At 32.4% G+C, this 10170-nt stretch overlaps 2 protein-coding genes and 1 long non-coding RNA gene across 4 annotated transcripts; all 3 read right to left on the bottom strand.

Moving 5' to 3' along the window:
• Positions 1-334: 334 nt before the first annotated feature.
• LOC107915312 (calmodulin) lies at positions 335-1823 on the bottom strand. 2 transcript variants are annotated; one of them, XM_041099809.1, is made up of 4 exons: positions 1225-1823; positions 912-1081; positions 760-837; positions 335-665 (listed from the first exon to the last, which is right to left on the bottom strand). In XM_041099809.1, the coding sequence occupies exons 2-4, from the start codon at positions 1068-1070 to the stop codon at positions 528-530; spliced, it is 375 nt and encodes a 124-aa protein (XP_040955743.1). In that variant the 5' UTR covers positions 1071-1081; positions 1225-1823; the 3' UTR covers positions 335-527. The 2 variants fall into 2 exon arrangements, with proteins under 2 accessions (XP_040955743.1, XP_016699971.1); XM_016844482.2 differs by having other exon boundaries at positions 1248-1823.
• A 93-nt stretch (positions 1824-1916) lies between these two features.
• On the bottom strand, positions 1917-4725 carry LOC107915302 (2-methyl-6-phytyl-1,4-hydroquinone methyltransferase, chloroplastic). The gene is made up of 3 exons (XM_016844473.2): positions 3651-4725; positions 3178-3484; positions 1917-2350 (listed from the first exon to the last, which is right to left on the bottom strand). The coding sequence occupies exons 1-3, from the start codon at positions 4211-4213 to the stop codon at positions 2195-2197; spliced, it is 1026 nt and encodes a 341-aa protein (XP_016699962.1). The 5' UTR covers positions 4214-4725; the 3' UTR covers positions 1917-2194.
• Positions 4726-7048: 2323 nt separating this feature from the next.
• LOC107918775 (uncharacterized) lies at positions 7049-9381 on the bottom strand. The gene is made up of 3 exons (XR_001690234.2): positions 9010-9381; positions 7955-8034; positions 7049-7380 (listed from the first exon to the last, which is right to left on the bottom strand). It is a non-coding gene; the product is annotated as an uncharacterized lncRNA (long non-coding RNA).
• Positions 9382-10170: the final 789 nt, after the last annotated feature.

Raw genomic sequence — 10170 nt, 5'->3', positions numbered from 1 at the left:
TAAAGTTTTTTTTTACCCTTAGCGTTATTAGTTTTAGAATTTTTTAATTTACATAAGGCTTATTAATTGGTTAGTAAGGCCTTTTTAACCTTTATATATAAACACTAAAACAAGTATTTAATGGCGCAATTTTAGCACAGGATATGGATTAATTTGTCTATTTTTTAGTAACGAGACTAAAATATAATCTAAGATATAATCTAAGGGTTTTGTGGTACTTTTACCTAGATAATTTATATATATTTATAGATGTGTGTGGATAGTGTATAGGTAGGTATCATGTGAGGTTTGAGTTTCTGTAACTTAACGCAAAAGACATTTATCGCAAGGTATGAACAAGAAAATGGCACCACTCGCGCGATGAGCCGCGGTTTTATTTTTATTTTCTTTTTTGGTAAACGAAGTATATACAACATATTTTTATTATGTATCACCATTTATCTAAGGGTTACAGTTATTTGCAGTCTGACAATAGGTGGCTATGAAGGGGACATATCCGACAAAGAAAGCAAATCCATGAAAGAGTTTCATAAGGCCACCATCATTATCCTTGCAAACTCATCAAAGCTCACAACTCCATCACCATCTAAGTCGGCTTCTCTGATCATCTGTTCTGCTTCTTCCATTGTCAGCCTTTCTCCCATGTTCATCATTACTTGTCTTAACTGCATTTCAAACATGGGTTTTTGGTCAACTCCATGTACCAATGATTCAATGTTGCAAAGAAAGATATATTACAGTGTGTGTGTGTGTTTAAACCTCATTTGCTGATATAAATCCATCTTGATCCTGGTCGAATACTTTGAAAGCTTCTTTTAGTTCATCCACCACATTTTCCTACAAGTTTAATTCATTATTTGCCTCCTCAAACAAAACAAAACATGAGCATTATTGGTTTTATTTTTATTTACCTGCATTTTTCTAGCCATAATATTCACGAAATCTTCAATCTTCCCTTTTCTTTCAATATCATCAGCCTCGTTAATCACCATCATCATCATCATGTTTTGATCTTCTTTTATAGGGTTTGCATCATCTAATGTCTGGATCACTGATGCCAGCTCTTCCATGCTAATGAAGCCTGCAATAATTTTACATCAATGTAAACATGTGTTTCCAAGAATGGAAAAGTATGCCCAACATCTTGAATTCGAGTTTTGCGGAAGGTGAAAACAGTCGACCTAGTTCGACTGCAACGTGACTAGATATCGAAGGGTCTCATACCCAAAAAAGGAATGATGGCATACCATCTGAATCTTTATCGATCAAGCAAAACACTTCTCGAAACTCGGCAACTTGATCATCTGTCAATGTATCTGCCATGCTGAACTAATGAAAACTCTATGCTTGTGTCGATGAATGAAGAAAAGGGAATGTGATACTGGCCTTCTATGTAAGATTATATATAAAAAAGGGAGTGGGTAAGAAAAATAATGAGACAAGAACTTTTTGGATTATTCTAAGTTGTATTCAAAGAAAGAATTTTCTAGAAAATTAGTGCAACCTTTTGAATAAAGATACAGGATTACCCTTTTTTTCTTCTTTAGTTTAGTTTAGTTAGCATAGCTATTTAATTGATCGACATCACAATCGTGCGAACAAAAAGATTGTAAAGGTGGGAATTCGATTATAGAAAAGGTTATTCAACACACAGTGGTCAAAAGTATTATAGTAGAATTAGTTTTTCTAGGCATCACATGATAGGGATAGATGCAAATTCGATTGCTTAAAATAATCATGATTACAAATGATGATTTAAATACTGGCTAATTGGAAAAGAAAAATGAAAAAGTGGCCGTCAATGTTGAGCAAACATATCCATTTCAGATCAATTGAGTATTTCAGATGGTTTTGGCAGATAAAATATCCAAGAAATAAAGTTTTCGGAAAGAAATTAAGTGACACACAAACTCAAATATAAAACATCTCATATTATTATTCATTTATAGATGTAGCTTTAAAGTATATCCAAAACTTAGGAGGGACGACTAGTTTTGATGAACCATAAAACGGACATTGACGAAAATATATCCAAAGCCAAAGAAAAAAGAAGAGGTTGAATTTACTTGAAAAAAGTTGGTTTTATTTCAGAAATGCAAAACACCCTTCATGGTCTAGCATAGGATATATATAGATATACTAAAGAGATGTATGCAACTTGGAAGGGCAGAACAGCTAAAGTTCAATTCTTTCTTTAGATTGGTTGACCCTCTGGTACAAATTGATCTTTGAGCCACATGTAGATAGGGACCAGTACATAATATGCTGCTGCAGTGGCACCCAACATGAAGCGCAACAGAAATACAAACGAATTTACCGGCTTTGATACATCCTCTGCCTTAGGTCCAAGCTGCATAAGATAAAGAATGATAAAATCAAAAATTAAATGACGATTGCTTTCACATCAGTTCCATGAATACATGTTCACCGGTGAGTGCCAGATGCAGAAAGGATATTATATCCCATGAGCTCAATGTTGACAGTATAATAAAAATATAGCCGAGGTCATATTAACAGCACAGTAAGAATGGATTGGGGCTTAGGGTTGAATGAACCAAGATAGTTATCTACAATCCAATGTCCATGATGCTGAACCAAGTAAAGAGTTTAATACAGTAAACACAAATCGGTAGAGCTGTACCAAATACATCAGTTCCATACATCTTATAGCTCTTCTTTCAGTTCCATTAATCAAGCATCATCTGAAAATTTATGCACCTAAAAGACTAGAAGAGATCTAGATAATCTCATAGACCAAAGAAATCAATTCCATCTTCATATCACAACAGACCGAGGTGGAAGACAAATGAGAGATGATTACAAGGGGCTATTAGAAAACGCATAACCATTATGTGCCAAAGTTAACTTATTTATTGAATGTTGACTGAGAGCTTCTTTGAGGGAACAACAAAGGCAGAACCAGAATTTCAACAATTCAGGATAAAAAGAACCGAGGCTATTCTGAGGATTAATTGCGGCTTATGATTATGGCTCCTTAAACTGAAGGTAAAATACTTGTATATTTGTAACAATGTACAGAACCTTTCACCAGATTTTGAATCCTTGGCTCATAATACAGAGTGTATGAGATAAATACATGCAGACATCACTAGACAACTCAATAGTCAAATAAGGTAAAGATTTATTTAATGAAGCAGTGTTCAAAAAGTGATTTACCTGCAAAGGAGAGTCCCCAGATGCGGGTTTAACACCGGTTACAGAGCACCCCATGATCAAACCATGTCGGCGAACTCCACGATACCATTTAGGGCCAATCCTTTTGAGTTGGACATCCTTAAATCCAGCCTTTTCAAACCACTCTATATACTCTTCCTCCTTAGGGAAAAGCATCCAAACGTCTGCAAAGAAACGAGACAACCAAAATGTAGGGTACACAGGACCAATTAAGCAAGCTTTTCCTCCTTGTTTCAACACCCTGTATGCTTCCTTGATCCCCCGTTGTGGGTCTGGCCAGTACTCTATGCTGAAAAACACACAATACCATATTCCCATTTCCCAGTTAGAGGCATTATCAAGCCACTATCTCCTCCCCTCTCTCAATTTCAAGACAAATCATACATGCAAACCATAAAGCTACCAGCATTTAACATCTTATAGTAGATAGTCCTAAAAGGGGGTTGAAAATATACCTTCCAGCAGACACATATCTATCGGCATAATCAGTAGGAAAAGGAAGATCCTCTGCATCACCTTCAATTATGTCGCATTCCTTGAGAGGCTCCTTCTGTTTAGCCTTTGCAAGCTGGTGAGGAGATTGGTCAAGGATTGTAACATTCTTAGCATCCACATGCTGAACAATACCCAAAGTAGTGAAACCAGTTCCACCACCAACATCTACAACTACCATGTCCCTGTCATTGAGATCAGCTGGCTCAAGTGCATCATCCCTCATGTCTTCAGTCCAGTGACCTGGGTTTATGACATGGTCATAGACAATTGAGAGGAACCTGTAGAACCAAAAGGCCTCCTTTTTGTGTTGTATGAATCTTGGTTGTGAAGCTGGCCTTGACGCTGATAAGCTGCACCTCGGGGCTATCGTCGTTCCTAGACTGGACATCCTCGGACTGTAGATTAATCCCGCACTGGAAAACTGTTTCCCATGTAAACCTGACCCCAAAAAACCAATACTTTTTGGGGTTACACCTCGGATGAGAGTGAAGGTTTCAGCTCCATTCAGCATGGAAGAAGCCATGGATTAAGCAGCAAACCAAAAAAAAAAAAAACCCCCACAAATTAAGAAGCTGCAATGTTTAGTTGAAAGTTGAAAGAAATGAGAAAATACAAATATAAAGACAAAAACCCAGCACCCAAATCTGGTGGTTTGGTGGGTTCAGGGCGGTGATTAGGCTAGGTGAACACTGAAGAGAGCCAGTAGCCCACAAAACATGGTACTTGGTCCAGCACCGCAGATACAAGCCAAGGCAGTTAGCTACTTTTCTTTATGCAACTTCGGTGAGACTAGAGAGTCTCTAGAGCAGAGAAATCGAGTTAACGGGCACCACAGGATTGGATTCTTTTTTGGCTTATTATTTTGATTGGATTTTGGCTTTATATTTAAGAAAGGGGTTTGAAGTTTGATTGTGGTTTAGTAGGAGAAGTGAAAATCGCAGGGTGCCAACAAAGACAATGGGCTCTTTTTGCTGAATGGTGGATCCCTTACTCTCCTCTCTTAATTGCAAGGTGATACCCATTCATTTCTGCCTACCCTCATGACCAAGCATCGAGTTTTGTTTCGCAGCAGCAATCTTGATTTAATTATGATTTGGATTTTTTTACTACATTAAAATTGAAAAAAATTAATAATTGGATTTGAATTTTATTCTACATGTGTTATATGATCTGCTAATTATTATAATTATTAAGTTTGATTGAATTGAGTGTCATTTGACATTTTAATTACCCTTTTCAATTCATAAATGGCATATGAGAAGGAGAGTAATTACATTATAAATTTTCAAACCCACTTATAAAGTTGTTATATAATTATAATAAAATATATAATAATCCGATTCGGAATTCAGCTCGAAATATCCATAGGCTTAAATAACTCCAAACACTCCATTTGAGGCGGGAGATGGTAGTAAAAAAGATCATATCTTTATTATCTTCTTCTTCCTCTCTTCTCTTAAACCAGAAGACAGAACACTCTTCTATCAACAGAAATATTAAAGTTTAAGAAGTTAGTATTTTAATTTTAAGAGATATATTCAATTAATAATAAATTTATATTTTAATTAAATTAATTATTGTAAGAGAAATTCACTTCATCATTTTAACAATAATACTTAATGGTGTTACTTTTACTAATAATATTATAAAAATAGAGAATTTACATTAATATTAAATTAAAAGTAAAAAAATTAAATTTTATATTTCAATAAAGAGATTAAAACCATAATTAATAATGATGGTGCCAAATCCATCGACTTTAAATTCCTACCCCTAAAAAACATAATAAATTTTATAAATAGAAAGTAGAGTCAAATCCGAAAGAGATTAGATCAATTAAAATTATTTACGACCTTTGCAATCCTGAAAAAAAAATAAAATATAGGGTTTTAAATCTTACAAAAATAATATAAAGAAAAGCAGGAATGTAAATAACAACCATTCGAAAAATTATAGAGTAGACATATATGACCAGATTTCTAGTCTTAGGTGCGATGTCAATTTCGGTGTCAAATTGATCACGAATTTTAGATCTTTTCTTATTTGATTATAACGATCAAAAGAACAATTTAAACCATTAATCTTTCTTGAGTTTATAAATTAATTGCGAGAACAACTCCACAATCAACCCTTTCAAGTCAAACAACTCTAAGAAACACTTATAATATTTAATTTTCCAATAGCCTTCCAAATTGAAAAGACCCAACTATAATTAACAAATTCAACTACATAATTCATTTAAATTAAATCACAGGTTCTCATAGCATAATCTAATTGCTCTTTAAATCAAACTACGCTAACATGTTTTAGTTATTGGAATAAAGAGACAATTACTAACCAATTTACTCTAATTAACTATGTATTATTCATTTTTGTATAGATAATGTATCTCTATGCCTGTTTTACGGCCATGAAGACCCTTTTGAAGTTTGTGGCTACTCTTCCAAAAATGATATTTCCAGGGTTTGAGCCTAAGGGCACATTTAGTTCGCTGTAATCGAATAGAGCTATAATTGAACAGAGCTGTAATGGAATAGAACTGTAATAGTAATTCAATTGTTTGGTTGAATGAAATGAAATAGAACTGTAATAGTATTCTTGTGTTTGGTTGAATGGAATGATGTTGTAATAGCATAAGGAAAAAACTAAAATGACTAGAATACCCTTAGCAGAATTTTTTTTAGGTAGATGATTATTGTTATTGTTATTAAATTTTAATAAGATTATTATTAAAAATAATTTAATAAAAATAATAAATAATTTAACCATATTTTAACATAATTATTATTAAATATAATTTAATAAAATTCTTAATATAATTATTATTATATGAATTTACTAAAATCATAATATATAATAATATAAAAATATATAATCTACTTTATTTTTTTAAACTGCAATACATATTTAATGTGCTAAAATATCATTAGTGAAACAAATAATTTAATTATTCTACAATAAAAAAAACAAAATATAAGAAGTAATAAATAACTTGAGAATTATATTTGACATCCAAACATAATATTCATATGTTAACAAAAAATTACATGATTTCATTAGTTTATATGTCATAATCTATATGTTATTAAGCATATGCCATAATTTATTAAGCATCTGTTGCAACAGGCAGTTGTTCCTGAGACGTTATCTTTAACCTATCATAGGCTTGAATTTGATCCTAAATTTAGTGATAGATGTAATAATAGCCCTAAAGAGTTAGTTGAAGAGGAAATTTTTAGCTTGCCTAGAGTTTCCTCTCTTGTTCATATATTGTTTCATTAGACAAATTATTAAAATTTCAAAACTTGAATGCTATGATGTTTGGAAGAGGTACAGATGCTCTAAAATTATTAAATATTTGGGTCCAATCATCTATTATGACATCATTAGTCTTTGTTCATTACACAATAGTTTCATTCACCTCCAAAGAGTGAATGTTTCAGCAAAGTTGCCATCATGACTACATAGAACAATAAAGAAACATACAGACAAAATTGTGAAGAACTTGGTACTACCGTGTCTCAAAATTTCACATCGGTTGTCCATGTACCTTGCACACTAGGGTGTTTAGTTACATGCATTGTCTTCAATTTCACCACCTTTCTTCCCAATGCGTTTGCCTGGTTGCATAAAGAAGGATATCTTCAGGAGTCATATTCTTCAAGGATACCACCCGCTCGTTTTTGTTCTCTGAGAAATTGGCAAGATACATGTTTTAAGACATGATAATCATATATTTAATCTATGATATCCCACTACTTTGGTGATCATATATTTAATCTCCTACAGCTAGTTTCAGATCATCCATAATTTCAACTATCAAACCATCACATTATGCGCAGATGAAAGTGACACAACTTAATACTAGCTTGAGAAGCTAATTCATTCATTCTTTGCAAATTACTCAGAAGTGGTTCAATAGTTTAGTTTATATATAGATACGAGTCTCCAAAGCATAAACAAGAATAATACCTAAAGTTGAAATGCAAATCTTAGCACAAACTCTTGGCCAACAGATCAAGAAAACATTTAACAAAAAGGTACCTGCTTTATTAGGCAAACAAAGACGAGAAAAACACATTGCAATGTTGGAATTGAAAAGAGAAATGCAACAAACATTGAGATTTTGAAAAAGTACTTTACTCCAGAGGTGTCAAGCAAATATACCAAAAATAATATAAGCCAGAAAGTTTAGAAGATAATACTCAAGAGGTTTATATAAAAGTTAACAAGTGGAAAAAAAAAAGAAGGATTAAAATCATACCTGATGCCCCTATTACTACCTCCCCAATCACAATAGCTTACAATCAGCTTTTTAAGTTGCCAAACTCCTCGCAATGCCATCTTCATTTTCAAAACATAAAAAAATTATTAACTAAGTATATGTTTAACCCCCCACCCCCTCTTTTTATTTTCTAAATAGCAATACATATAAAACAAATGAATTGCACCCTTTGTTTTTGCCAATTATTTCCATAAAATTCAGAATATAATGCTAACTTAAATACTATAATTCAACCATAAGACATTAATTTTTTCAGAAAATTCAAGAAAGCAAATAATAAAACTATTTTGAACAATACGATTAAATAAATACTCAACACCTCCTACAACTTAGCATTTCAACTACACAAATTCACAATGTAAACCTACTAATTACAACTTCGACCTACAAATTTATATTCTATAACAAACTAAAATCCCGCTTCTAATCAACTATCCTTAATGTAACATATAATGAGGAAAAAGGAAACAATATCTCAAAGATTCTAACACAGGAAAAAAAATCAAATCAAACCCGAAAATTTGAACAACATACATATAAATGGTCTTCTAAAATTGACCAGGAAAAAAGAAAACAACAGCATTTTCAAACCCAATAACTTGAACCCGAAATCACCCCCCAAACAATAGATTGCACGCAAAGAGATTAGAAATAACAACAGAAAAAACATAGATCTCATAAAAAGAGACTCGAATTAGAAAAAAATTATAAAGAAAGAAAAAAAGAACAGAGAAATCAACAGGCAATAATACAAATAAAGGGGAAATAATAATAGGCAAAATATGGGGACTTTACCTAACAAATGAAATCGATTCTCAGATAAGATGATGAGTGTTTAGACACAAAAAAAAAGAATAGAAATACTTTGTCACGCTTTTTTTCGTTCCTGATAAAATGAAGAAAAGAAACATTGTCTAACATTTCCAGTAACTTTTTTTGTCATCTTTTTCTCCGTTTTCTTCGCCTTTGCTTCAGCTTCTAAGTACCCAAACATTAAAGAAGGAAAAATCATAAAGAAGGAAAAAATAAATTACCTGAAATATCTAGGTCTCCTCTGCAATCAATGGAAAAAAAGGGAAACGTAGAGATGCTTGGAAAGAAAGTTACCAGAAGGAGAAGATGAAGCTGGGGGCAAAAATTGGAAAATAGGAAAAAGGAAATCGGAACACGCGGACGGAATAGCTAATCAGAGCTGAAGGCAATGAATGGCTATTATAGCCTTTTCATGTAATAGGGTCTGAATGGATTTAGGCAGTAATGGTATTATAGCCAACCAAACGTTGGTTTGGTGGTGGGCCCACCGAATAGGGGGAATGCATTCTTATTCCCCCTAACCAAACATGATGTAAGTTCTTTCTTTAGGAGAGCAATGTCCCTTATTATCGTACCCAACACTTATTGGAAACTATATATTATTTTAAATACCAATCCATCTCATAAAATAGAGAAGCAAATATCAACAAATAAGAAAAAAAAAACAAAAGAACACTTTCAAATCTCACAATTCTAATAAGATAGAATTTCCATTTACCATTAGCTAAAAAAAATTAAAATTAGCTATTCATAGTAAAATAGAATATTGAAAATTAATAGGAAAATGAAAATTCAAGTTCCTTTTGGTCGACAAAAAAAAAAATCTTTTATAGAGTGATAATACATCCAATTTACATGTTTATTATGCTTAATTTTGATAAATTATTGAATGAGATGTCACTAATTTGGGGATTATTATTTGATTTTGATTAGGTGCAAAAGCAAAACTCAAAAAGGTAAAAAGAGTCAAAGATGTGCATTGTCATAAAAATTTTAGGCTAAAAAACAAAGTTGATGGAAAAGAATCTATTTTGGAAACTTTTATTTTGAGATTTATTTGTAAAAAAGATACTGTTAGAGTATTATTATGAGATATTATCTTTTCGCAATTTGATTCCTAATGAGATATTATAAGATATTATTATGGGATATTATCTTTTAGCAATTTGATTCCTACGTAACTATTATTGTATAGATATATATATACTCTTGAGGTTTATCAATAAAATTCAAGAGATTCCCTATTCTTGTCATGACATTTGAGTAAGTTTTTGACACAATTTTTTTTTTCATCATTCTAGATGGCTGGCGGCAAGTCTTCTCTTCCACCACTACCAAGGGGGTGACACTTCCTAGTTTCACCGTTGAGCAATGGCAGTCTC

This window comes from Gossypium hirsutum, chromosome D08 (assembly GCF_007990345.1).
Source record: "Gossypium hirsutum isolate 1008001.06 chromosome D08, Gossypium_hirsutum_v2.1, whole genome shotgun sequence".
NCBI classification, from domain to species: Eukaryota; Viridiplantae; Streptophyta; class Magnoliopsida; order Malvales; family Malvaceae; genus Gossypium; species Gossypium hirsutum.
This window is presented reverse-complemented; position numbering and strand designations above follow the sequence as displayed.